At 53.3% G+C, this 27,642-nt stretch overlaps 5 protein-coding genes across 6 annotated transcripts in view; 2 read left to right on the forward strand and 3 right to left on the reverse strand.

Moving 5' to 3' along the window:
* PFAS (phosphoribosylformylglycinamidine synthase) overlaps nucleotides 1-5,104 on the reverse strand; it is a 28,524-nt gene extending 23,420 nt beyond the window's left edge. The window contains exons 1-6 of the mRNA XM_075070658.1: nucleotides 4,925-5,104; nucleotides 2,281-2,416; nucleotides 1,791-1,896; nucleotides 1,271-1,457; nucleotides 848-953; nucleotides 271-437 (exon numbers count right to left, since the gene is read on the reverse strand). Of these exons, the coding sequence (XP_074926759.1) occupies nucleotides 271-437; nucleotides 848-953; nucleotides 1,271-1,457; nucleotides 1,791-1,896; nucleotides 2,281-2,416; nucleotides 4,925-5,057 (835 nt within the window). The 5' untranslated portion in view covers nucleotides 5,058-5,104. The remainder of the gene's footprint in view (nucleotides 1-270; nucleotides 438-847; nucleotides 954-1,270; nucleotides 1,458-1,790; nucleotides 1,897-2,280; nucleotides 2,417-4,924) is intronic.
* The window catches only part of LOC116836046 (uncharacterized), a 441,820-nt gene that overhangs the window by 338,054 nt on the left and 76,124 nt on the right, over nucleotides 1-27,642 (forward strand).
* The window catches only part of LOC116836047 (uncharacterized), a 445,785-nt gene that overhangs the window by 302,501 nt on the left and 115,642 nt on the right, over nucleotides 1-27,642 (reverse strand).
* The window catches only part of LOC116824745 (uncharacterized), an 864,335-nt gene that overhangs the window by 193,845 nt on the left and 642,848 nt on the right, over nucleotides 1-27,642 (forward strand). The gene's annotated exons all lie outside the window — the stretch shown is intronic.
* LOC142047424 (uncharacterized) overlaps nucleotides 15,872-27,642 on the reverse strand; it is a 147,389-nt gene continuing 135,618 nt past the window's right edge. Inside the window, 2 exon segments of the mRNA XM_075070369.1 lie at nucleotides 15,872-18,518; nucleotides 18,520-19,888. Coding sequence (XP_074926470.1) covers nucleotides 18,302-18,518; nucleotides 18,520-19,888 — 1,586 coding nt within the window. The 3' untranslated portion in view covers nucleotides 15,872-18,301.

Consider the following 27,642-nt stretch of genomic DNA (forward strand, 5'->3'; position numbering starts at 1 on the left):
CCCCATCCCTGCCCCCACGGCCCCCAGCCACCGAGCCCCACCCCATCCCTGCCCCATGGGGGTGGGGGGAGAGCATCCCAGCCACGGCCATCAGCCACCGAGCCCCACCCCATCCCTGCCCCCACGGCCCCCAGCCACCGAGCCCCACGGGGGTGGGGGGAGAGCATCCCACCCACGGCCCCCAGCCACGGAGCCCCACCCCATCCCTAGCCCAGAGCAAGTAAGACTTTGACTCCAACCCCAGCCGTCAGCTCCAGCCCCATTCCCAGCCCCACGGATGGGGGTCCCAGAGGCACCTGCTGTTGTCTGAGAATTTGATGACGTTGTTGGGGTTGCTGCTCTCCTGGGTGCGCATGATGGACGCGAACAGCGACTCTGCAAGCTCCTTCCCGTCCACCAGGAGGCGCCCTTTGAAGAACCAGTGTCGGCTGTGCTCGCTGGGGGGCAGGGATGGGGGGTGAGACATGCACACGGGGGGGTCCTTCCCTCTAGACGGGTGCAGCTCCCACCCGGGTCCAGCGCAGGGACTGGCTGGCTCGGGGGGGTGGGGAATGGGGCAGGGACCTGCCCCTCTATGGGGCGCCGGCTCCCCCCCAGCCCCAGGGCAGGGACTGGCTGGCTCAGGGCACAGGCAATGGGGCAGGGCCCTGCCCCTCTATGGGGTGCCGGCTCCCCCCCAGCCACAGGGCGGGCACTGGCTGGCTCAGGGGGGCAGGGAATGGGGCAGGGCCCTGCCCCTCTATAGGGCGCCGGCTCCCCCCCAGCCCCAGGGCAGGCACTGGCTGGCTCAGGGGGCAGGGAATGGGGCAGGGGCCTGCCCCTCTATGGGGCGCCGGCCCCCCGGTACCTGTTGGACTGGGCCAGGTCGAAGCACTCCACGCTGGTCGGGTTGCGCCCGAATCTCTTGAAGAGCTCGGTGTAGAAATCCAGGTCCCAGGAGTCGAAGGCCAGGCCTGCGGGAAGGGGGGGCACAGAGCTCTGACCCCCAGCACTCCCCATGGTGGGCAGCACCCCCCCCCAGGACATCGGGGGGGCCGAACCCGGGCTGCCTGGGACCTTGGGTCAGCCACAGCTCCCACTCCACCCCAATCGCACACCTTGCACAGCCCCCGCGTCGACCCCGGGGGGCCATCTCCCCCCCACACCCCCAACCCCTGCAGTGCTCAGCCGCTCCCCCACCTGCCCCCCCATACCCAGCTCCTGGCTGGCTCTCTCCAGCGCGGTGCAACCCCTGCAGTGCTCAGCCGCTCCCCCAGCTGCCCCCCCATACCCAGCTCCTGGCTGGCTCTCTCCAGCGCGGTGCGGCCCCCCCCCAGCACATCCACCTGCCAGGTGGGGGCAGGACGGGCGGCCACGGCGAAGCTGCGGATCGGCTCCTGGTAGCGCTGCTCCGTCATCCGGTCACTGAGCACCGCCTCCAGCGCAGCCTCCTCGGCGGGCGTGGGGCACCGGGCACACTGCCGGGGGGGGGGGAGGCGGTGTCACAACGGGGCGCTGTCTCCCCTCCCCCGGGGGAGAAAGGGGACCCAGCGCCCACCCCCCCACATTGAGTAGGGGAAGCTACCACCCACCCCTCCCCCTGGGGACAGGCAGTGGGGGCGCAGGGGGGCTGAGAACACGGACCCCCCACCCCAGGAGCAGGAAGAGGAGACAGATACACCAAGCCCCCCCCGCTCCCCAACCTGGAGATCTGGGCATTGGGGAGGGGGCAGCCAGCAGCCCAGGAACTCCCTCCCACCCCACAACGCTGGAACCCCCCCTCCTCTCCCCAGGGTCCCACACCCCCTCACCTGCAGCAGGTAGCGATGGGAGCGCTCGACACGGTCCACGCAGCCCAGCCCCACGGCCCGGCACACGGACACCACGTTGGTGGAGAACGGCGTGGAGAAGCTCAGCCTGGGCCAGGAAAGGGGTCTCAGTCCCGGGAGACACGGCCCCAGCCCCACAGCTGCCCCTCCGCTCCACAGCGCCCTCTCCTACGCCTCCCACTCTGCCCCCTAGCGCTGCACTGGGGCCAGCCCTGTCTGCCTGGCGGGGGGGGGGAACACCCCCTATGAGCCCTCTGCCTGCTCCCTGCCCCACAGCCACCCCCCAGCACCTCAGTGGGGCCAGCCCTGTCTGCCGGGGGAGAGCGCCCCTATGAGCCCTTTGCAGCTCAGTGCCCCCCAGCACCGCCCTGGGGCCAGCCCTGTCTGCCGGGGGAGAGCGCCCTCTGCTGAGCCCTCTGCCCGCTCCCTGCCCCACGGCGCCCCCAGCCCCCTGCTGAGCCCTGGGACGCACCGCGGCCCGATCTCCATCAGCAGGTCGGTGGGCGTCGGGCGCAGGAACGAGTCCGCGGCAACGTCTCCGGATTCCAAGGGGCAGCCAAAGAGCCAGTGCAGCAGCTGGGTCTCCTGGGGGCTGGGGGGCGACACGCCTGCAGGGGAGGAAAGGGGCTGAGGGGAGCCCCCCATGGGATCTGACGCCCGCTCCCAGCCTCATGACGGGGTCAGCCCACTGGTGCTTCCAGCCCAGTGCCCGGTCGCTGCCAGCGGCCGGTGCCAGAGGCTTGAGAGGGAATGAACACACGGGGCGATCGGCGAGCGACCCAGCCTGTCGTCCACTCCTGGCATCTGGCAGTCACAGGCTAGGGGGCTTGTGACCCGACCACCTTGGCTAACAGCCACGGATGGGCCAATTCCTTGCTGAGCCCAGTTACCCCCCGGCAGAGTCCCACAGGCTGACTGGGTGCTGGGGGGGGGTTTAAACCTGCTACCTGTTCATTTCAGTGGGTGAGGCCCAGTCCCTGGGTGCTGTGAATGGGTAAATAACACGTCCCTAGGCGCTTTCTCCGCCCCTCTAGCGTATCCCTCCTTAGCCGTCTCTTTTCCAAGCTGAACAGCCCAGGCTTTTCAATCCCTCCTCACACGGATGCTGTTCCGTAGCCTTCATCATTGGCATTGTCCATCTCCGGACCTTTTCCAAATCTAATTTTTTATCTTTTTTTAAGATAGGGCAACCAGAACTGCACGTGGTATTCAAGGCGTGGCCGTACCATGGATTTCTAGGGGCAATATGATATTTTCTGTCCTATTATCTATCCCTTTCCTAGCGGCTCCTAACATTCTGCTCGCTTTGTGACGGCCACTGCACGTTGGGTGGAAGTTTGCAGAGAACTAGCCGCTCTGACTCCAAGATCTCTGTCTTGAAAGGCAACAGCTAATTTAGATCCCGTCATTTTGCGTGGTTTTCCAGTGTGTGTTACTTTGCGTTTATCAACGCTGAAATTCACCTGCCAGTCTGATGCTCAGTCCCCAGCTTAGGCCTCGCTGGAGCCCTGGGCTTGACCCAAAGGCTGGGAACCAGAGTAGGCCGGGCCGTGGCAAGATACCAAGACGCTAGGTACTGGCTAGCCAAGAGAGCACACGCCTGACCCGAGGGGATGGAGCAAGAACTCCCGGAGTTCTCGAGTAGCAACGTCGACACATTCGGAAGAGACGGTACAGGAACGCAGCAACCCCTCCGAAGATAAGGCGGGGGTGACAGGAGACTGGTGCGTTCAAAGCAGCGGGTACAAGGAGAAGGGTGGTAACTAGCAACGGCTGGAGCGTAACTTGTTTGAACTCAGTCACAAGAACAGCGTCCGCGTCCAGCCGAGCTGGTAGCACTGTTGCGGGCTCACGTGTGTTAGTGCACCTGTCGCCGCAGAGCCAGGGCACTAGCATGGGGCCTCAGCGACAACACACCGACCCGAGCGCCTCTGCTGCTGAAGTGGGGAGGGGGTGGGAGGGGAGATACGGGCTTACATGCCCCCCCACTCCCGAGTGCTCCATCATATGATGTGTTTGGGCTCCCCCTCTGAGGGGCAGCTGACCCACGAGTTGCCCAGGCAAGGAGGGGCAGAGGAACAGCTGGGACGTGCACTGAAGGGCAGAGGGAGGCTGCCTGCAGCTCTACCAGCTTCCCACGGCACTAACCGCACCCAGCTCGGCGAGATCCCACTGTCGCTCCTCGCACTCCGCTCTGGGCTCGACTATTCGGAATAATTTCGTACCGTCCGCACAGCATGCCCCCTCCTGGATTACCCCTTTTTCCAGATCCATTACAAATATGCTGAACAGAACTGGGCCCAACATCACAATTTACCCCTCCCCAGGCTGAAAACCGACCGTTTATTCCTACTCCGTCTCCTCTCTCCGGTTGTCGAGCCACGAGAGGATCCCGTGACTCACCCCATGACTGCCGGCTTTGCTTAAGAGCCTTGGGTGAGGGACGCTGCAAAAAGCTTTTGGAAAGTCCAAATGCTGGATCCTTCCAGCCATCTGGCTTGTGCCTTTTGCTCCTTTCTCTTCTCACTTTTTTAGCCTCCCAGATTACACCTGTCCACGTGACATGCCAGAGTTTATTCCCTTCGATTTCCCGGCGCAGGATCTGCCTTTCGGTTTCTGAAGGACGCCTTTTGCCTCTAACCAATTCTTTTACATTCTTGGTTAGCCACGGTGGCACTTTTTTCATTCTCTTACTATGATTTTTAATTTGGGGCCCTACATTTAATTTGAGCCTCTATTATGGTGGCTTTGAAATTGCCACGCAGCTTTGTAGGCATTTCACGCTTGGGACGCCACCTTCCCATTCCCTTGTCGCTAGTAGCCAGGCTGGGCAGGGAGGCAGCCCCAGGCTCTGGGTGTCTCTAAACCCAAGTGCCAGAAACTGGGAATGGGCGACAGGGGATGGGTCACTTGGTGATTCCCTGCTTTATTCGCTCTCTGGGGCACCTGGCATTGGCCGCTGCCGGCAGACGGGCGCTGGGCTGGACGGACTTTGCTGTGACCCACTCTGGCTGCTTGTCAGACCTGCCCCACCTTTGGGGGGTGCCAGGACTAGCTGCTCCAAGAAAGCTTCGTTGTTGGCCCCCCCTCGGCCATGTGCCTCCCATCCCCCGTACCTGTCCAGCTGACGTTGTAGCAGAGCTCCCGGTGCAGGGCGCGGACGCCCCCCAGCACAGCTTGGGCCGAGCGCAGCAGGGAGGCAGGGACGCTCTCTGCCCCGGGGCGCTGGTAGTAATGAAGCACCGCCATGGCTGGGCCCGGGGGGGGGGGGGGAGAACAGGGTCAGCGCAGAGCCACACAGCCCCCCCACAGTGCCCCCCAGCACCCCCCCATACATCACCCACAGCGCCCCTACACAGCCAGTGCCCCCCACTGCACCTCCCTGCAGCCACACAGCCCCACCCCACTGAGCCCCCCCCAGCCACACAGCACCCCTCATACATCACCCACAGCACCCTACATAGCCACACAGTGACCCCACAGCATCCCTATCCAGCCACACAGCACCCCCAATACATCACCCACAGTGCCCCCCCACTGCACCCCATGTGCCCCACAGCACCCCCCACAGCAGCCCCACAGCAGCCCCCACACACCACCCACAGTGCCTCCATGCACCCCCCCACAGCCACACAGCACTCCCATGCAACCCTCCACGTGCCCCCCACACACTCCCCACACTGCCCCGATGTACCCCCACAGCCACATAGCGCCCCATAGCACCCCCCACAGCCACAGCACCCCCATACATCCGCCATGCACCCCCCACATGTCCCCCACAGCACCCCCCATGCAATCACCCACAGCCACACAGCACCCGCCATGCACCCCACAGCGCCCCCCATGCAACCCCCACAGCAACACAGCGCCCTGCATGCAACCACCCACGTGCCCCCCATAGCACCCCCACAGCCACAGCACCACCCATAGCACCCCCCACAGCCACAGCACCACCCATAGCACCCCCATTCACCCTCTACGTGCCCCCATGCACCCCCCAGAGACACAGCGCCCCCATAGCATCCCACCACAGCACCCCCCATGCAACCACCCGCAGCCACACAGCATCCCCCATGCAACCACCCACAGCCACCCAGCATCCCCCATGCAACCACCCATGTACCCCCATGCACCCCCCACAGCCACACAGCGCCCCCCATGCAACCCCCACAGCAGCCCCATAGCACCTCCCCAGCCACATAGCGCCCCCGGATCCAACAGCATCCCCCATACCACCCACCATACCTCCATGCAACCCCCCACGTGCCCCCCATACATCACCCACAGCGCCCCCCCACTGCACCCCTCTGCAGACATACAGCACCCCCATAGCACCCTCCACAGCCACAGCACCCCACATACACCACCCACAGTGCCCCCATGCAACCCGCATGCAACCACCCACAGCCACACAGCACTCCCATGCAACCCTCCACGTGCCCCCCACAGCGCCCTGATGCACCCCGCACAGCCACAGCACCCCACATATACCACCCACAGCGTCCCCCATGCAACCCCCCACGTGCCCCCCACATGCAACTACCCACAGCCACATAGCACCCCATACACCATCCACGTGCCCCCATCCACCCCCTCACAGCCACACAGCACTCCCATGCAACCCTCCACGTGCCCCCCACAGCGCCCCGATGCACCCCGCACAGCCACAGCACCCCACACACACCACCCACAGCGCCCCCCATGCAACCCCCCACGTGCTCCCCACATACACCACCCACAGCGCCCCCCATGCAACCCCCCACGTGCTCCCCACATACACCACCCACAGCGCCCCCATGCATCCCCCCACGTGCTCCCCACATATACCACCCACAGCGCCCCCCATGCAACCCCCCACGTGCTCCCCACATACACCACCCACAGCGCCCCCCATGCAACCCCCCACGTGCAACTACCCACAGCCACATAGCACCCCTACACACCATCCACGTGCCCCCACGCACCCCCCACAGCCACACAGCGCTCCCATGCAACCCCCCACGTGCCCCATGCACCCCCACGTGCCGCCATGCACCCCCCACAGCGCCCCCACGTGCCCCCCACAACCCCACCCACAGCGCCCACCCTCTGCACCCCTCCAGCTCCGCCCCTCCCCCAGGCCAACCCCGCCACGCGCCCCCACCTGCCCGGGACAAACGTCTGCGCGCGCGCGAGCCGGTCAGGAGGGCGGAAGTCAAATGGCCATGCCTGCCGGGGGGGAGGGACGCCAGAGCCGGGTTCATCGGAGCATGCCGTCCCCGCGGCTGAAGCCACTTCCGACTCCCTGCCCTTTTCCTCTGCCTCAGAGCCTGGGGCTGCTGCGTCCAGGGGGCCAAAGCGGGGTGGGGGCAGGGTCTGAGCAGGGGGGTGTCCAGGGGCAGGGCCGCCAGGATTCGGGGGGCCTGGGCAAAGCAATTCCAAGGGAGCACCTGCCTTCAAAAAAAAGTTGCAAAACTGTAGACATGGCCATTCCCGGGGGGAGGCCGGGCAACGCCGGGGGTGGGGTGAGCAGACAGGGGGGGGGGGGGGTAATAGGAGCCTCTATAAGAAAATGACCCAAAAATCGGGATTGTCCCTGTAACATGGGGAGCTCTGGTCTCCCAGGTGCCCTGTGGGTCCCACCAGCGCTGGGTCAGGCAGGGCACGGGAACCGGGACCGGAGAAGGGAAATGTGTGTGTCGTGCTGGCACTGAGGGCTCTGCTGTCCGTGAAAAACACAACACTTCACCCTGCAGCTTCATCGCAAATTGCGTAACGGGCCCGACAATTGGAATGATCAGGCCCGAGAAAAAACCTGTAACAGTCAGCAGCGACCCCCTAACAGCTAGGAGCCTTGTGATAGCTGGCAGCCATTAAAAAAATTAATTATCTCATGGACACAGTAGCCTGAACTTTTGAACTGTCTTTCCTTATCAGTGTTAAGGCAGCTAAAGCTGGTCCTAAGCCAGATTTTGCTGAGCAGATTGCAAAAGTGCAGGGTTTGCTAACCACCAATCAAATGCTAACACGACCGAAGCCTGTGTGTGAGTATGTATAAAAAATTCTTGGTTTTTGTATAAAGTAAAGTTTTTTTGTACCAAGGTACAGAACTCTCCTTTCTTCTGCAAAATAAAGCAACCTTTCCTTATCCCTGTCTGGCTGTCATTGGCTCTCAGCTAGGCGGACCCAACATTTCAATAACACTAAGAACCAGCGAGGTTGGGGAAAGTAACAGAACGGAACTTGGGAAATACGGTATAATCTAGATTGCACGGCTTGCGTCATTGGCAAGCAGAGCTGCATTTGTAGTCCTTTTTTTTTTTTTTTTTCAATTAACACCGAGTGGAATTGTGCAAAGTGATACCAGATTGCTTCCTTTCGATGCACCAAAGAACTGGGATGTTGTGGCACAGTGTTTTCCATTGTTATATTTTGGGATTGTCTCCACGAAATGTCGTGCTACACAACAGGTGTCAAAGACAGCTGCGTAGCAGGGATACAGTTTCCTGTGTTGTGGGTTTTCAATCCATTTAATGCACACACCGGAAAATGGAACTTCAGCGCGAGTCTTGAAATTCTGAGGACTGCAGTTTAAAAAGAAAATGCCAGTCTGAAAAATGTGTTATGTTGGTGATGTAAATTTAAAGAATATAATCTGTAGCGTTTTAATAAAGAAATTCACAATATGAATTTTTTCTTGTGCATTAGTGAGACATTTATCTGCATGCAATGTTTTGAACAATCAGTATAAAAGTGTTTAAATTATGCTATTGACAATAACCTATGTGTATGTATTTACACTTACAGATCCCAGTAATGGAAACAAAAGGATTGTTAAGAATTGCCCCCTTGTGTGATGAGGGGAGATATGAAAGAACCTTCCTGAGGAATTAACATAAGAGCGGTCAGACTGGGTCAGACCAAAGGTCCATCTAGCCCAGGACCCTGTCTGCCGACAGTGGCCAATGCCAGGTGCCCCAGAGGGAATGAGCAGAACAGGGAATCATCAAGTGATCCATCCCCTGTCACCCATTCCCAGTGTCTGGCAAACAGAGGCTAGGGACACCAATTAGAGGTGATTTTTTTGTTGTTTTTTTTTCAGAAACTTATTTTCATAGTTTACATGCAGGGTTAGCATGAGACTGTTTTCAATCAATATAACCACTAGCATTTAGAGTGAGTGAGAAGGTGTCATTAGCAACATCGGTCAGAGCAGATGAGGGGATCGGATAATATGAAACCAAGGCTGTAAATATGAGCATTGTTGCGGCAACTATTTATTAAACAGAAAACGCGTCGGCTGCAACACTTCCTGCACATTTCAGACCCTTCGTCTACCAAGACACTGGAAAACTCCCAGTGGGACTTTGGGAAACAAACATTGTGGAACAGACGATGGGCAGAACTGTGGGCCACTCATCCCAAAGGGATTCCATGCCACATGTCAATGCCGTGGCATTATGATGCGTTTTCTAATTAGAAGTGTTCGTTTGCAGAAACATATTTACAGCATAAAGACATCAGTTCTGTAGAAACCACACAAGAGGCTCCAACTACGTTTAGAAGAAAAATAACAATTCTTTTGATACAAGAGTTAGATCATAACTTCTTTACGTAAACCTGGTGACCCCATCAGATATGGGGGGAGACTAGGAAGAGTGGAAGAACGTCTCTGAATACACCTACAGCGGGATAAGTCAGGTTTGGTTCTGTAATGGTGACTCTGTATGAATAACGGCTTTCAGTAGTGGAGGGGGTGAATGGTTGATATTGACAGAGTAGTGAAATCTAATTATAATTATATCTATAATTATATTGTATTCATTATAAATATATTAAATCATTATATCCACCAGCTGTAAACTACAAATTTGAGAAACAGACTGGGGTAGCAAATATGATTTAAAATATGACCCCCACACAAGAAAAAAAAATAATTCCAAACCAGGCACTTAATTGAAATAATTGACATTCTATTTAGAGTGTTGGTCACAACGTAGTCATCAGCTGAGTTCCTTATCCTGATTTTTTCTGAGCTCATGGAGTACTGGATGTATTGCAACCCTGTTACTTGCGAAACAGAAAATGAAGATTGCATGATGGTAAGAAACACAACATTGTATCCGAAACACACCCCATAGGTTGGAGCAGATAAGTGGGCAGAATAGGATTGTTGTATCGTAAAGTCACGGCCCAAGATTTAGCGAGTTGCATACTGACCAAATGGAATAACCCGCCTAAGGAGCAGCATTCTTGCAATAATTTCATATTAGTAAATATTCCCACTGCTGCGGCTAGTCCTATCTTGACTAATGACGATATGTTCAAGGAATACGATTTTATCCATTTGATGAAGGAATTGAAATGATATTTCGCACGATTAGTTCTGTGATTTCGTTTGCTGCTCTAGTACGTCTGAAAGGTCCAGGGTGACTCCAGTAAGACGTGGGCGTGGGTGCCCTGCCTGCCAGAGGGAACTAAAGAAGAAAACCTATCGGAGAAGAAGGAAGCGTATAGCTGCACCAAGAGCGCACAGCTCGGCTGTTTACCAAACATGTAAATTGTACATGATTTTGCTAAGAGACCTATTGTGGTTTTCTTGGAATAACGGAGTTAGCGTGTAAATGAGTAATAGAGACGTTACATTTGAACGTCCATTTCAGGAAAGAAAAAAGTGTGTCAGTTACTCCGTATCAATATCTATGTTTATACAGGGGTAGGCAACCTATAGCACGCGTGTCGAAGGCAGCACATAATCTGATTTTCAGTGGCACTCACACTGCCCGGGTCCTGGCCACCAGTCTGGGGGGCTCTGCATTTCAATTTAATTTTAAATGAAGCTTCTTAAACATTTTAAAAACCTTGTTTACTTTCCATACAACAATAGTTTAGTTCTATATTATAGACTTATAGAAAGAAACCTTCTGAAAACGTTAACGTGTATAACTGGCACGTGAAACCTTAAATCAGAATGAATAAACGAAGCCTCGGCCCAGCACTTCTGAAAGGTTGTCGACCGCTGGTTTAGATGCTTCTTTCTGAAAAAATATGGACCTGGAAAGCAAGCTATTCTTGTTTCTATATCTTGTTACCATAATAAGATTTTAAAACTTTACTTGTGTCACATTTACAAAGGAGATTTCCGAATTATAGCAATGGAACAGTGCATCACGGTTTCCTACCGCTCACCTTTGCCATCCCCTGGTCTAGGAAAAGCTGACTGTGACCCAATGAGAAAGGGGAGAGGTAGCTAATTGTGACGAGGCAGCGAAAAGTACAGGGGTACTTATCAGCACAAAATCGGTCACCAGTGGGTTTTGACACTACACTGCTCCCGGCTGGTGGGAAGGGCAGAAGGCGGCTGCTGCAGCCATGCAGCCATGTGCTGGAGGCAGGTCAGCTGGACCAGGCGCCTGGGGGGCGCCCTGGAGGGAGAGGGTGCAGGGGGCTAGGGCCGCGAGGGAGTTCAGGGGTGTCACCAAGTGTGGGGGAGTCAGGGCCCTGCACCCCCCACTTCCTGCAATTTACTGGACTCTCAGCCAGCCGGGAAACAGAAGGTTTATTAGCCGACGGGAACATGGTTTAAAACAGAGCTTGTAGGTACAGAGAACAGGACCCCTCAGTCAGGACCATCTTGAGTCCAGGGAGGCCAGACCCCAGGGCTGGGCCCCCCACCATTTCCCCAGCCAGCGCCAAACTGGAACTCTCCAGCCCCTCCTCTCTGGGCTGTGTCTCTTTCCCCGGCCAGGAGGCCACCTGGTCTCTTTGTTCTCCAACCCCTTCAGTTGGCACCTTGCAGGGGAGGGCTCAGGCCATCAGCTGCCAGCAGACAGGGTGTCGGCCATTCTCTGTGCAGATCCATCACACCGGCCCTCCCAGGCTCTGCAACAATCACACCCCTTATCCCACTATCTAGATACTTAAGAACTGCACTGGGGAAACTGAGGCACCCTCACACTATTCAGAGAGAAACCATGAAGAACATTTGTCACATCAGAGTTAGGGGAGCGCAGGGTTAAGGGAGAAGTGGGTGCAGGTGGGGAGTGAATTGATACCTGCATGTCCTCAAGGGAGGTTTAAAACAGATTGGTGACCCAGCATCTGCGGATTTTGAGGTAAAATCTTGATCAGCGCAGGGCTGTGTGTTTCAGCCATCAGGGAAAATGTGGCCCAGGGGAAGAGGCTCTTTCTTCAGTCAGGTGCTGGGTGGCTGTGAATTAGCCTGCAAAGCACCCCCTGATCTCTGACTTGGGTGGGGGAAGCTTCCCTCTATTCCACGTACACATTCTGGTGAGATGAACTGCTCTGGCTTACACTCTTATAATACCTTTCACTTCACCTGTGAATTACATCTCCCACCGTCCCTCGCAAAGCATCATCATCCCCCTTTTCTATCAGGGGAAACTGAGGCACCAACACCTAGGATCTGCCCAAGAGCACAAAGGATGCAAGCGGCAGAGCTGCAGGGCCGTCGCCGGGGTGGGGTCGAGATGCCGCAAAGCCACAGAGGTGGAAAAATGGGGCAGAAAATGACCCCCAAAATGGTAGCGGGCACATATATGCTTGTTCTGCCCGGGTGCTAAATGCCTAGTTATGGCTCTGACTCATCCCGGGGCCCTGGCCAGGCTGGAAGCCAGGACACCAGCCACGCTCCCTACTCGCTCAGACGGGCGCGTAACCCTTTGCCAGGTGGCTGCAGGCCAGTTCGAGCAGGGATGGGGCTCGTCTCTCAGGCAAGGGGGGGACTGGAGGGCTGGGGCTCCCCCGTGAACCCGGCCCATCCTCCCCCCAGCATTGGCAGCCCAGGTACCGCTCCAGGCCGGACGAGAGAGGCAGTGAGAACTAGCTTCAGCACGCACATCTGGGTGTGTGAATGCATGCCCCCTCCCGCGCCCCCCGCACTGAAATTATGCCTATAGGTCCAGGGCTCCCCACAGCAGGGCCAGCTCCTCAGGTAGCTCTTACCACGGTCCCCCTGGTGTGCCCAGAGCCCCAGTAAATCTTAATCTGCCTCTGGGGACACAGGAGCAGCCCGATTGGATCTAAGCAGTGGAAATGTTTCCTGGCCACACCTGGCCAGTTGACAAACCCACGTGTCTCCTCGGGTGGGGATTGGGCAGGGTCCCCCGTAGGGCGCATTTCTGCCACCCCTGCTGTAAAGAGTAGGGGATTCCCAGCAAAAATAACCAGCCCCCCCAAAGACACGGGGTGGGACAACTGGGACCACCCTTGGTAACATAAGAGGTTTTGCTGTGTCACACCAAACACAGCCCCTTCAGGCATTCCAGCCCTTAGCTCCCATCCACACGACCAGCTGTCACATAGCGAGAGGTTACTGAAAACCCAGTGCCTGCACCACGTGTGAGGGTCTTACTAATCCCAACGGATCAGACACTGACCCCCTGGTCAATATGTATCTCAGACCTTACCCCGCTGCCAGCCCATCCTTGCTAAACGAACCAGATTCATGAATAGCAGCAAAGAAGCGAGTTATAAACGGTTAATAGATCAGATGCACACAAATGCTTGCAAAGCCCTTAGATCAGCGTCGTGGCGGCGAGGGAATAGATTCCTGGTACCTGGCAAAAGACTGGACAGTCCTCGGTCCATTGTTCAAAACACCCCTTTGCTTGTAAATCCACAGCCCGGAGAATCGGAGCAGGCAAGAGGCCAAGCTGTGATGGCATCGCTTGCAATTTAGAGCCCAGCCCAAGTACATGGAAAGTTACTGGCCCGATTTGGAGTTCGGGGTCCCATGAGCCTGGGACGTTACTGGCAAAAGATGGCGTCTTAGGTCACATGACCTCGTCCCACGTCCCTGCACGGTTCACTGAATCACAGGGGCAGCCAGCACGATTCATAACTTCCGATACAAAGCTGCTACAGGCCTATCAACAGGATAATCCCACTTGGCAAAGTGTCACTTTCCCCGTGATACCTTCCAGGATATAGTGCAAAATTTAGTGTAACTAGTCGTGTTTACACAGCATCACAAGGAATCTTCTTCTGACCCGCCAAGAAATCCCCAAATCCAGGGTTTCTCAAACAGGGGTCACCGCTTGTGTTGCAAAAGCCCCTGGCCGGCCCCATCCGATCGAGGCTCCCCTGGCCACGGTTCACTGCTCTGGGCCAATGGGGCCTGCGGGAAGCGGCCCGGCCGAGGGACTTACTAGCCACCACTCCCAGCAGCTCCCTTTGGTCCGGAGCAGTGAACCGCGGCCAGAGGGAGCCGCAATTGGCCGGACCTGTGGATGGGGCAGGTAAACACACCGGCCCGGCCCGCCAGGGGCTTTCCCTACAGAAGTGGCGACCCCTGTTCGAGAAACCCTGCCCAAGTCATTCCCCCCATCCCTTCAAGCCCAGTTTTCTACACCCCAATACGGAAAAGAGGCTAGAGATGCCCAGGGTTGGCCATTGCCGCGCTATCGGCTGCGAAACAGGCTCCCGCGCAGAGCCATTGATGGGGTTTGGGGCCAGGGGGAGGTACGGGGGCTGCACAGGCGGACACACCTATGCCTGGCTGCTCCGGGGCAGCTGTGGGATCCCCAAGGTGTAGTTGATGTTGCTGTCGTACGGGAGGGTCCCACATTCCCGTGGCCTCTCCAGGAGCCTCTCCTTTCATTTCCTCGCTCCAGGCTGGGGGTGCAGCCTGAGATAACGGGGAGATTCCTGCCGCCCCAAAGCACTGCTGCCACCAGGATCGGGGATGCTTCCAATTAAATCTTTGTCCTTCATTTAATAAACCTTCTTTGGGGTTTTTTTTATAGGGGCTCACGAGTGCTGCCTGGTGCACTGGCGAGGTGGGTTCAGGGAAAACTGGAGCAGACCGGACCTGTGCGTGACGCTGACGTGGACTTTCTGTGAGTAGCCCATGGCATTCATTACTCAGGGTGTGGGAAAGGGGGCTCAGGGCTGGGGGTGAGGGTGGAGGGTGCGGGCTCTGGGGTGGGGCAGGAGATGAGGGGTTTGGGGTGTGGGGGGCTGAGGGCCCCGGCTGGGCGTGCAGGCTCTGAGGTGGGCCCAGCGATGAGGGATTTGGGGTGCAGGAGGGGCTCAGGGCTGGGGCAGAGGGTTGGGGTGTGGGGGGCTGATGGCTCTGTCTGGGGGTGCAGGCTCTGGGGTGGGGCTGGGGATGAGGAGTTTGGGGTGTGGGAGGGACTCAGGGCTGGGGCAGAGGGTTGGGGTGTGGGGGGCTGAGGGCTCTGGCTGGAGGTGCAGGCTCTGGGGTGGGGCTGGGGATGAGGCGTTTGGGGTGTGGGAAGGGCTCAGGGCTGGGGCAGAGGGTTGGGGTGTGGGGGGCTGAGGGCTCTGTCTGGGGGTGCAGGCTCTGAGTTGAGACTGAGGATGAGGAGTTTGGGGTGTGGGAAGGGGCTCAGGGCTGGGGCAGAGGGTTGGGGTGTGGGGGGCTGAGGGCTCCGTCTGGGGGTGCAGGCTCTGAGGTGGGCCCAGGGATGAGGGGTTTGGGGTGCAGTCTGCCCCAGGGCTGCAGTGGGGAGAAAGGACTCCCCTCATCTCTCTCTTGCTGCAGCAGTCCCGGGGCTGGGGCAGGGGCACCTCTCCCGGCTGGCAGCAGCTCTGGGGTGGAGGCGCCTCTCCCTGCGGCAGCCCCACACTCCCCAACTCGCTCCCCTCCCCGCCCACCCCCTCACCTCTCTCCTTTCCAGGCCCGCTTTATAGCCGGCTGCGTGGCCGCACAGCTTAGAGGGAATTTAGGCCGGGAGCTGGATACCGGGGGGGGACAGGACCAATTCAAAGGTTCTCCAAGGCTGGCGGTGCAGCTATTGTTAACTTGCTGGGCAAAGTTCGGGGCAGCGTAGCCCAGAGGTGAGTGCCTGAGCGGCCCACAGGCTGCTGGAGACCTGCCACGAGAGAGACTCCCTCTCAGGTCCGAGTCCCCCCAGAACCACCACAACACAAAACAACTTTCAGTTTTCCAATATAAGGTGATCGCACCTGGTTAACACAGGGAGCCTGATTCAGGGACAAGAAACTTCTCTTGTGGTCAGATCAAATTGGTGACCCCTACAACAGTAATATACAGCTCTCTAAAACCAGGTCACATATTCAAAGATCACAAAAGCTTGTCACACGTGTTCGTTTTCATTTAATCATCACTGTCACTACGTGAAGCTTTGAGTCAAGTTGTGGTTTGTCAAAACATAGGTGCCTCCCACGTATGTGAGTTCACATATCTCCAGAACTTCTGCCACATGTATTGGTGGAAGGGGTCTCCTCTGTGGGAAAGTTTGCACCATGAGAAAAAACCCCTTTGTTGTATTTTCACGCTTTTTAATCTTTCAAAGTAGGAGGACATAGCGGAGAAGGGATGCGAATGCACAAAACACGGGAACAAAACCAAAATCTGCTCTACGCTACAGCCCCATATCGGTATAACTGCATTGCTTAGGTGTGTGAAAAATCCACGGCCCTGAGCCACGTGGGTTATACTGACCTAATGCCCCGTACAGACAGCACCATGTGGGCAGGAAAGTGTCTCTTGCTGACATAGCTACCACTGCTTGGGGGGGTGGATGGGTGCGTGATCATTTTAGAGTTTCTTCCTTACAGATGCAGCATTTTAAGTGCAGCAGACAAGCCCTAAGAAAGAAAACCAGAGAATCTGGACTCAATGTGCGTGTAGCCTGCCCTCTGATACTGGAGCCCGACACATTCATACCCTCACTGGTTACTGTTATTTCCACTGCATGAAAGTCCTTGTTACCCACTCAGGCAGCCAGTCTGGGCTCCATGGGGAAGGAATGTCCTCTGAAGAGCTCTCATTCTCCCTCTGCCTTCGGAAACCATGGAGCCAAAGAGTGAAGGATGCGTGTGCTCAGTCTAACCGTTGAATCCCTTGGAACTGTAACCAGTGACACTGAACTAGGGTGCGGTGTTCTACGAACAATTTTCCTTGGGCCCTTGGTCACCACAGCTTCTCTTACTGGGCTGAAAACCAAGAACCGGTATGTACTATTTCTGCCCTCCTCCTTTCTAAATCATTGGCCTGGGTTATAGTCAATGTACATCTCTCTGAAGTAGAACCCTTTACCAAACCACTCAAAAATCTCAGCCGCGCTAGTGCGGAACGGCTTCCCCAAACATGCCCAGTGTTTCTTTAATTCGGTGGCACGGGTCAAGGCTAGGAACTAGCTACAGGCCTGGATCAGAATCTCGGTAACTTACCAGAAGCGACGTTTCTATTAAAAAACGGCTATTTTTCTGCAGCTATTACATTTTTAACACTGGTTTCATTTTACACACATTTGTGGCTCCTACAAAGGATAAATTCAACAAAAAAACCCACTTCTATTCCTTCCACACACTGCATCGCGAAGGGCAGCATTTCCCACAGCACAGGAATAGCTAGGAGAGATCTTCTGTAGAGCCTGATTTCCGAGTGGAAATTTGAAATCAGCAGTGTTTCTTTGTTAGCATGGCCAGTAAATTGGAAATTTCTCTCCTGTTGACAGAACTGCACTTGAACTTTCTCCACGTCATCATGGAGGGATGGGGGAAAAGCAGTGCTGAAGAGAGAAGTAATGACTTTAGCAAATGGTCATGTGTCTTGAAGTCTCCAATAAATTTGAGCTCCAGCTTGTCCAACTAAACTAATATCCACTTGGGTGACCAAACATTCTTCAGGAGAGCTAGAAACCCACATCGCAGAGGGAGAGAATACATGACAATAAAAGTGTCAAGGGAAAATCCAGAGCAGGTTACATCTGATCACTCAGACTCAGGACAAGATTCTCCCATGACATTCTCCTCTGATCCATTCCAACCTGCTTCACTAAGTACGGTCTCATTTTTTGAGTTACATTATATACAAAAGTTTTAGCATCCTCACAGTGGGGGGTGGGGGGAACAGCCACCTTGCCAGAAGTGGCTTTACCGGTAGATGGAACCTGGGATTTAAACTCCAAATGATCCCACTGTGTTTGGGATCCATTTGAATTCCCCTTCCACATCTTTGATACTTTCATCTCCAGTCACAGCGACTCTGATATAGGATTAAAGAAGTCAAAGCATCATCTCCAAGCACAGACAGCGGAGAACACTGCACCACACGACACTCTGAGAGGTGCAGGGACAGAAGGTGAAGATAAACTCTGCATGGCTCAGAAAGGAGGTAACAGTTCTGCAGTGATGGCAAGGAGGGAATCTCTGAGCCACCCCATCTCCTTCCAGTGTCGCAGAGGATGAAACAACACTTTCCCCCCTGCACCGCCTGCTTTTCACTGTATTTCAATATATTTAAAAAGAAAATAAAAAAACCTCCAAAAATAACTGCTCTCCAGCACAACCTGTCTCATTGGTGACTAACAGGACCTTTGCAATAGGAGGAACGGTATCAATGCGACACTCCCTGGTTCGTGGAAGGAGGGACGCACTCCTATTACTCATGGGACAATGGAGTTGATAGAAAGGACAATTGGGACCACCTCAAAACAGGGCAAATGGCAAAAATGGACAACTCATCTGGACAAGCTGAGGGATAACAGCCTTAAAGGTTGCTACGTGGGAATCAGCACAAGAAAAAAAAATGTTTCGGTAGCCCTAACGGTTTTTCTGGCGTTTCTCTCCCTTGCAGATTCTCTGATGAGAGATAAAGGCGGCGCTCCGTGTGAAGGTTTTCCCGCACTCGCAGCATTCGTAGGGTTTGTCTCCTGCGTGGATTCGCCGATGTTTAAGAAGGGCCGAGCTCTCCGCAAAGCTTTTCCCGCACTCACATTGATAGAGCCTTTCCGCCGTGTGGATTCTCTGGTGCGTTATAAGGTTTGAGCTGTGAGTGAATCTTTTCCCACACTCGCCGCATTCGTACGGTTTCTCACCCGTGTGAATTCTCTGATGGGTAATGAGGTTTGAGCTCCGAGTGAAGGTTTTCCCGCACTCAAAGCATACGTAGGGTCTCTCTCCGGTGTGGATTCGCTGATGATTGAGGAAGGCGGAACGATCAGTGAAATTTGTCCCACACTCACGGCATTCATAGGGTCTCTCGCCCTTGTGCATTCTCTGATGCGTAGCAAGTTCTGAGCTCTGAGCGAAACTTTTCCCGCACTCGCAACATTGGTAGGGCCTCTCCCCTGTGTGGATTCTCTGATGCTGAATGAGGTTTGAGCTGGCAGTGAAGCTTTTCCCGCACTCGCAGCATTCATAGGGTTTCTCCCCTGTGTGGATTCTCTGATGCGTAATCAGGTGTGACCGTCGAATGAAGCTTTTTCCGCACTCACAGCATACATAGGGTCTCTCCCCTGTATGGATTCTCTGATGCGTAGTAAGATCTGAACTCTGAGTGAAGCTTTTTCCGCACTCAGAGCATTCATAGGGCCTCTCCCCTGTGTGGATTCTCTGATGCTGAATGAGGTTTGAGCTGGCAGTGAAGCTTTTCCCGCACTCACAGCATTCGTAGGGCCTCTCCCCTGTGTGGATTCTCTTATGCGTAATCAGGTGTGACCGTCGAATGAAGCTTTTCTTACACTCACGGCATTCATAGGGTCTCTCCCCCGTGTGGATTCTCTGGTGCGTAGTGAGATCTGAGCTCTGAGTGAAGTTTTTCCCACAATCACCGCACTCATAAGGTTTCTCACCGATGTGGGTTCTGTGATGTGCAGTAAGGTTTGAGTTCGGAGTGAAGGTTTTCCCGCCCTTGCGATACTCATAGCGTTTCGCACCTGTGTGGACTCTCTGATGCGAAATAAGGTGTGAGTGCCAAATGAAGGTTTTCCCGCACTCGCAGCATTCAAAGGGTCTCTCTGCTCTGTGTGTTCTCTGGTGTTTAGTAAGGGTTGAGCAGCGACTAAAGGTTTTCCCACACTCAGTGCATGTATTTTTTTTCGTTCTCCCAAGGATTTTTTGCTGAGCTGTGGTTTCCTTGAGATCCTGGTGAGTTCCCTGACAGTAAATCAATGTACTCGATTTCTCCCCTGGCTGGTTCCCCTCCTCTCTCTCTGCTCTGTGCTGAATCTCACAGGATTGTCCCTGCCCGTGACTCCTGGACACATCCCCTGTCGATCTTTGCGATAATGCTCCATCTGATTCCACTTGAGCAGCACCTTCCTGCTGAGACTTCTGCTCCTCATTCTCACTCACCATCGCACCTGCTGAGACAGAGAGAGAAACCTCAGACAGGGCTGGACAAAGGAAGAGCAAACCAAAGTAAGTGCTGGAGAGATGTCAAATAAAAACCGGGAACTGACCCCCCACCAAACTCTTCCCCCAAAGGGAATCAGTTCAGCTTCACATCCCATCTAAATACTCAGTGGGAAGGGAAGAAGCTACTGCCAGGTTTCAGTTAGGATCTGTAGGACGCCATGAGCTATATCTTCCCTGGGGATACGACAGCTGCTAGGAACTCAGAGGTATCCCAAGGTCTTTGTAGAGGATCCCAGATGTTTCCTTCGGTCACTTTCAGACTCCAAGTAGGTTTCATGTTTCCTCACCTGTGCAGGGACGTCTCAGCATCTCTCTTTCCTCTGAACCCTGCATGTCTGGGACCCACGGCTCTGTCCCTTGTTCCAGCTGGGAGATCACATCAGGTCTGGAAACAGGAAACCCTGCTCAGAGGAAAGAAAACAAATGAGATCAAGTGAATTCCTAAGACTCTGTCATTCATTTTTTTTTATTAACTAAGCCCCAGTCCTTAATAACCAATAAAGTCCAGCTCCAACTCCCCAGGTCCTCAAAGGTGCAGATCACTTTGTTTGTGAGGGACATATCTGCTGGGAACACGCACAGACTAAAGGCCTAGAAAACAACCTGTGAGGGAAGGTTGAAAAAAATGGGTTTGTTGAGTCTGGAGAAGAGAAGACTGAGTGGGGACATGATCACATTTTTCAAGTACATAAAAGGTTGTTAGATAATAAGCCAGAAAATATCGTGTTGCCTCTGTATAAATCCATGGTACGCCCACGTCTTGAATATTGCGCACAGTTCTGGTTGCCCCATCTCAAAAAAGATATAGTGGAATTGGAAAAGGTTATGATAAAGGTCTATAAAATCATGTCTGGTGTGGAGAAAGTAAAGAAGGAAATGTTATTTATTCCTTCTCATAACCCAAGAACTAGGAGTTACCAAATGAAATGAATAGGCAGCAGGTTTAAAACAAACAAAAGGAAGTATTTTTTCCACACAACACATAGTCAACCTGTGGAACTCCTTGCCAGGGGATGTTGTGAAGGCCGAGAATATAACAGGAATCAAAAAAGAACGAGATAAATTCATGGAGGACGGGTCCCTCAATGGCTATTAGCCAGGCTGGGCAGGGATGGTGTCTCTAGCCTCTGTTTGCCAGAAGCTGGGAATGGGCAACAGGGAATGGGTCACTTGGTGATTCCCTGTTCTGTTCACTCCCTCTGGGGCACCTGGCATTGGCAGACAGGATACCGGGCTACATGGACCTTTGGTCTGACCTAGTATGGGCGTTCTTATGTTACAAAGAGGACGGAGAAAACTTGTTCTCCTGCTAAACCCAGGGTTGTGAGTTCAATCCTTGAGGGGGCCACTTAGGGATCTGGGGCAAAATCTGTACTTGGTCCTGCTAGTAAAGGCAGGGGGCTGGACTCAATGACCCTTCGGGGTCCCTTCCAGTTCTAGGAGATAGGTATAGCAAGGGAGGTTCAGGTTGGACATTAGGAAAGATTTCCTACCTGTCAGGGTGGTTAAGCACTGGAATAAATTGCCCAGGGAGGTTGTGGAATCTCCATCACTGGAGATTTTTAAGAGCAGGTTGGACAAAACCCTCTCAGGGATGGTCTGGAAAATACTTTGTCCTGCCATGAGTGCAGGAGACTGGACTGGATGACCTCTCGAGGTCCCTTCCAGTCGTACAGTTCTGGAATTAGCCTCCAAGTGACCAATGGTTTGCCCCTGCCAGTTAGCGAGTATTGTAAGTGTATGTTACTTGCTTAGATGAACCCTGCACTCCATCTTGTGCCTGTAATTTTCTCCATACTTGGGCTGAGGGACAGTAGAATTCCATCTGCACAGGAAAGGGGATAAAAGACAGTGGAAACATCTCTATTTTGTCTTCTTTTCCTGTTTCATTTCTTGGGACTGGATTTCTAACAAGGAAGCTTTAAACAAGGCCCGATGTGGCTGATCTTTTGAGATCAGAAGAACCCTTTGTCTGACGACAGTGGTTTTCAGTATCCACTAATCATAACGTCTAGGGTCTGGGGGGTGAAATAAATGCTGAAATGCTTAAGGAGATTACATTTTTGATGACTGTGCAGTGAGACAGACATTTACTTTTCTTACTCCCTTGGTGCATCTAATGGTGGAATAACCACCCGCTTGGTGATGAGTCTGCCCCAGTTCCCAGCAGTTTGTCCTGAATCTGGCATTCTCAGCTGGAACCCACTGAGTCATGGTGCTAACAGGATCTCAGCGGTATTAGATGTCAGGATAGCACCTATTGCAGCATTAGGGAATCTAGTGTGTCCGGTGTAACGGGAGGGAGTATGAAAATCCCTGGGTGTGGAGAATACTGGGAAATTAGCTGCTAGAATTCAGGAGCAACATATTCTAATTCCTCTGGCCAAGCAGAATGTGAAAAATAAGCATCAGGCCAGGTGACATCAAGAATGATGGACCCCAAGATCCAAGGAGCCTGCAGGGAAGAGAGATGGTGGCTATTGCAGCTGTTGGTGGGGAAGCAAGACTCTCAAGATGTTTCAACTATTAACCTAGCCATTGTCACATCCTGGGGAGCACTCCAGACCCGTGAGCATTGTGTCATCTGTAAACCGGCTGGTGACTTTCAATGTTCTGCTCCTGAGCTCCCTTGTCTGGATGCTCCCAGCCAGACATTCAAGGACACGCTGAGTGTCCTGGGAGAAAATAACCCTGGCCCAGCAGCCTGCTTCTTACACCCCAGGCACATTCTGGATTCTACCAGCCTTGAATAAACCTGGCAAAATCAGCAACAGCTGAATTTTCCCAAAACCACGTGCTCTGCAATGGCGCTCTTTCCTGGACTGTTTAGAGAAATAACAAGAATTTTGCTGATCAAAGCAAACAATGGACACACACTTATTACTTTAAACTAGAATTAACTATCAACATGAAAACGGCCGCTACTGGGTAGACCAAAGGTCCGTCCAGCCCAGTGTCCTGTCTACGACAGTGCAATGCCAGGTGCCCAAAGGGAATGAACAGAACAGGGAATCAGCAAGTGACCCATCCCTTGTTACTCATTCCCAGCTTCTGGCAAACAATTCAAAAATAAATATTTCTTCACACAACGCCACAGTTAACCGGTGGAACTCCTCGCCAGAGGATGCTGTGAAGGCCAAGACACTAACAGGGTTTCAAAAAAGAACTAGAAGAAGTGCATGGTTATATAAAGGTCTATAAAATCATGTCTGGTGTGGAGAAAGTAAAGAAGGAAATGTTATTTATTCCTTCTCATAACCCAAGAACTAGGAGTTCCAAATGAAATGAAAGGCAGCAGGTTTAAAACAAACAAAAGGAAGTATTTTTTCCACACAACACATAGTCAACCTGTGGAACTCCTTGCCAGGGGATGTTGTGAAGGCCGAGAATATAACAGGAATCAAAAAAGAACGAGATAAATTCATGGAGGACGGGTCCATCAGTGGCTATTAGCCAGACTGGGCAGGGATGGTGTCTCTAGCCTCTGTTTGCCAGAAGCTGGGAATGGGCGACAGGGGATGGATCACTTGATGATTCTCTGTTCTGTTCATTCCCTCTGTGGCACCCGGCATTGGAAGACAGGACACTGGGCTAGATGGACCTTTGGTCTGACCCAATCTGGCCGCTCTTATGAGACACACCAGGAAGGGAACAGGGTGCACCTAGCTCGCTCCCTGATTTTGACATCTTTGCTTCAAACTCCCAAGAGCTCCCGTTCCCTCCCATTGCTAGTTCCCCCGTTTCCTGCAGCAAACGTTACCCAGCCCCCACCTCGCCTTTACTCCCTTCCTCCAACTCCTCGGCATCCCAACTCCTTCCCACATCTTCCAGCCCCCCACTTCCTGCAGACGTCCCAGCTCACGGGAACTCTGTACCCCGAACCTACCAGCCTACCACTGCCTGGCCACGCTCCTGCTCTCTCCCCCACTGCTTGGGCCTGGCAATGATTGTTACCTGTATTACTGTAATGCTCATATTCTCAGTCGCTGACCAGGATCCTGTTAGCAGCGGTTATTAAATATTCATACTTTTAGTTCAACAAAGAGTCTCTCTGAATTCTAAGACCCTTGGCCGATAGGTGACCCGATTCAGGCAAGTTCTCTATGATGCTGTATTTTAACCATCTTGAACACCTTCCGTGTCTACACAACTGCAGATATGCTTGGAAACCCTCTCTTAACATAGATCTATAACGCTGGCTTAAGCACCGCTGGGCTTGGGAAACTACTAAGAGTTGTGTGATGTCGCAGTCCGTATGATTTTATAAAAATCTGATAATGAGTGAATATAATGTCACTGGAACATGCTTCATGCAAAAGGTCTCTTGTAAGGTATCATTACAAAGCTTATAATCTACTGAGCGTGATCATCCTATTTGTATGAATGTACCAGTCTTGTAGCTGAAACTAGAAATATGAAATATAACGCTGGGGGCCAACTGTAATTATGCAAAATGTGGGTCATTACTCGTGGTTTGGAATCTTGATGGCTCCCATTAACCAGGGCAATTGACTGGATGGCTCTGTTTGAGAGCAGGCCTCCATGTGAGTCAGGCTGGGAGGAATGAAGGCTTGCGGGGGCGGGGGGGGTGTCTAACAGTGACGTGATCATGTCACCTGAACTGGAATCCATCTTTAACCTGGTGCTTTTCCAGTGAGGGGAGGTGGGAACCCAGAAGGACAGAGGATTCCCGCCTTATGCAAGATATATATAAAGGGTGGAGCAGAACAGAGAGGAACCATCAGGAAGAATCCCCCAGCTACCATCTGAGCTGGAACAAGAGCTGTACCGGGGAAAGGATTGTGCCCAGGCCTGGAAGATATCCAGTCTGAGGAAAAACTTACTGAAGCAGCTCTGAGGGTGAGATTATCTGTATTCAGTTTGATTAGACAGAGATTTGTGTGTTTTATTTTATTTTGCTTGGTGACTTACTTTGGTCTGTCTGTTACTACTTGGAACCACTTCAATCCTAGTTTCTGTATTTAATAAAATCACTTTTTACATATTAATTAACCCAGAGTATGTCTGAGTACCTAGGGGAGCAAACAGCCATGCACGTCTCTCTATCAGTATTATAGGGGCGGACAATTGATGAGTTTACCCTGCATAAGCTTTATACAGGGTACAATGGATTTATCTGGGTTTAGACCCCACTGGGAGTTGGGCATCTGAGTGCTAAAGACAGGAACACTTCTGTGCGCTGCTTTCAGGTAAACCTGCAGCTTTGGGGCAGGTAATTCAGACCCTGGGTCTGTGCTGGAGCAGACAGGAGTGTCTGGCTCAGCAGGACAGGGTGCTGGCGTCCCGAGCTGGCAGGGAAAGCAGGGGGCAGAGGTAGTCTTGGCACATTGGGTGGCAGCCCCCAGGGGGTTTCTGTGATCCAACCCGTCACAGGACGAATGTTACAGCAGATGTTTCCTGTTGAGAAATCAACAGGGAAGAATGACTGTGGGGTAAGAAGGCCCCACAGAGAGATTATCTTGAAGAACTGTTAGTTTTCCCAGCCGTAAATAATCATGCCAACACACATAAATCAGGTAAGCTGAGAATGCACAGAAATGACACCAGAACATACGTTTCTGGGAGAATATTCTTGGCAATGAGGTTTCCTTTGTCTGAAACCCTATGCCATGATATTGATATGGGAACTTAGCTGTGGGCATGAGAACTCCGCGTCCCCGCCAGATACAGGACAGACACAGATCCAGCTCTTAGTCTGACACCAAAGGGTGGTAATGTCCCTATTTCGGTCTGTGCTCTGTATGGTGCTGTGCTAATCTCTGATTGATGATCTTAGATTAAATAATTCCAGGTGAGCCGGTTATTTCGATAACCTCGAGTCGTTAACTTGGACACGCACCAATCCCCCGGGGCTGGAAATTCTACAGACACAGACCAAAAAGACGTCCCACCAGAGCTGACAAGCTAAGGCTAAGACAAGAGACAGATGGGATCAAACAGACAGATGGGGAACGTGTCCCAATTTGTACACTGGGCCATATGCTAATGAAGAGATTGTGAAATCTGCAAGAGAGGAAATTTACACACACACAAAAAGCAGCAGGATCTATTTATGAGTAACGATAATGGGACGTGGGGGTACATTTCAGGTACAGAGGAACACCCTGCACCTTCCAGCATGGAGGCAAGCTGGCAGCGGGATTTGTCTCACAAACAGACAATCACAGCCAACGATCACAGCACACAAAAGAATCTAGTTTTGTGCTGATTGTACCTGAGGCGTAGTTTTCCCCAATACTTCTCCTTGCTATCACTTCAAATTCTAGACTTCATTAAATAAACACTTGTTTTCACTCTTAACACGTCTAAGTGCTGTGTTAGGCAGAGCAGTGATGGGAGGTGTAACAGGTAAACTGGAATATCTGTGAACCTGAGAGTACTGAGAGCGTCCAATGGAACAGGCGCCGGATTCTCCAGCGAGACTCTCAGAGCGCCCAGCGGTTTGAGGATGTCTATCGCTTCCCTCTTGAGAATATTCTGAAGTGCTATAAAATCCGCATGCAGACTCTGACGTGGTCTGCTCTTGAAGGGTTTGCCAGGACAGCTCGATTGTTTAGGGCAGTGAAAAATCACTTTCCCTCCTACTCCCTTCCCCTGCAAATCCAACACAACTCTGCTGGCAAAAGTTCGAGTGCGGACACACTTATAGTGGCAAAACGTCCACGACAAAAAAATGAAGCAAACTAAACACCCAGAAACTATTTTACTGGGGAGCTCAGGGTGCCCAGTGCTGTCTCCTGCCTTTCAGCAGCTAAACGTAAACCTCTGCAAACCAGAAAACAAAGTTCATGTCCATGCCACCCCTACAATGCAACCTTTACTGTGCTCAAACCTCCAACCCTGCAGCTGGCAAGAGGCGCTGGGAATGCAACAGTGCAAAGGTGAACAAATTACCACAGGAACCGGAGAATTCTCCAGCTGCTGAAGTCTTCATGTCGAGATCGGATGCCTTTCCGAATAGGATTTAGTCAAACACAAGGCGTTCAGCTCAGCACAGCAGTAATAGGGTGAAATTATATTGCCGGTGTTACTGTGACATTCCATACCTTGGGGGAGCGCCCTGTACCCCCATATTCCTCACTGATATGTAATTGTGATCTTGCAGAGAAAGCAGGCCTTGTAAGCTCTCTGGGGAAAGGTTATGATCTGCTGAAAGCCATTGTTATATCTAAATAGGTATGTCATTAGTGCCTATGAAGTTATGAGAATTGTGTTGTATGATTGTCACTAAAACATGCTGTACGTTGGGGAATCAGGTAGATATTAGCTCTCCAGAGACAACAGCAAGGAAACTAACCAAAGCCGGGGCCAGTGGCAAACAACCCATCACCAGCCATTGTCCCACAAGGGAGCTGCAATGCGATGACTCACCTGCATGAGGACACGCCAGGGGAATTGCTCAACCTTGCCTGGGGACTCAGCAATGCCCCTAGACATGCCTGGACTTGAGAGTTTAGACTGCATGCAAGTTGGGTAAGGGGTGGGGTCTGGGGGGGGTAGTTAGGGTAAGGGTGGGGGGGTTTCGGGAGGGGTGGTCAGGGGACAAGGAGCGAGGGGGGGTTGATGGGTTGCGGGTTTTTAGGGGGCATTTGGGGGCAGGATGGGGGGACAGGCTGTTTTGGGAAGGTACAGCCTCCCCTACCCGGCCCTGATACAATTTTGCAACCCGATGTGCAGGGCC

The sequence above is a fragment of the Chelonoidis abingdonii genome, chromosome 11, assembly GCF_003597395.2.
Source record: "Chelonoidis abingdonii isolate Lonesome George chromosome 11, CheloAbing_2.0, whole genome shotgun sequence".
Lineage (NCBI taxonomy): Eukaryota > Metazoa > Chordata > Testudines > Testudinidae > Chelonoidis > Chelonoidis abingdonii.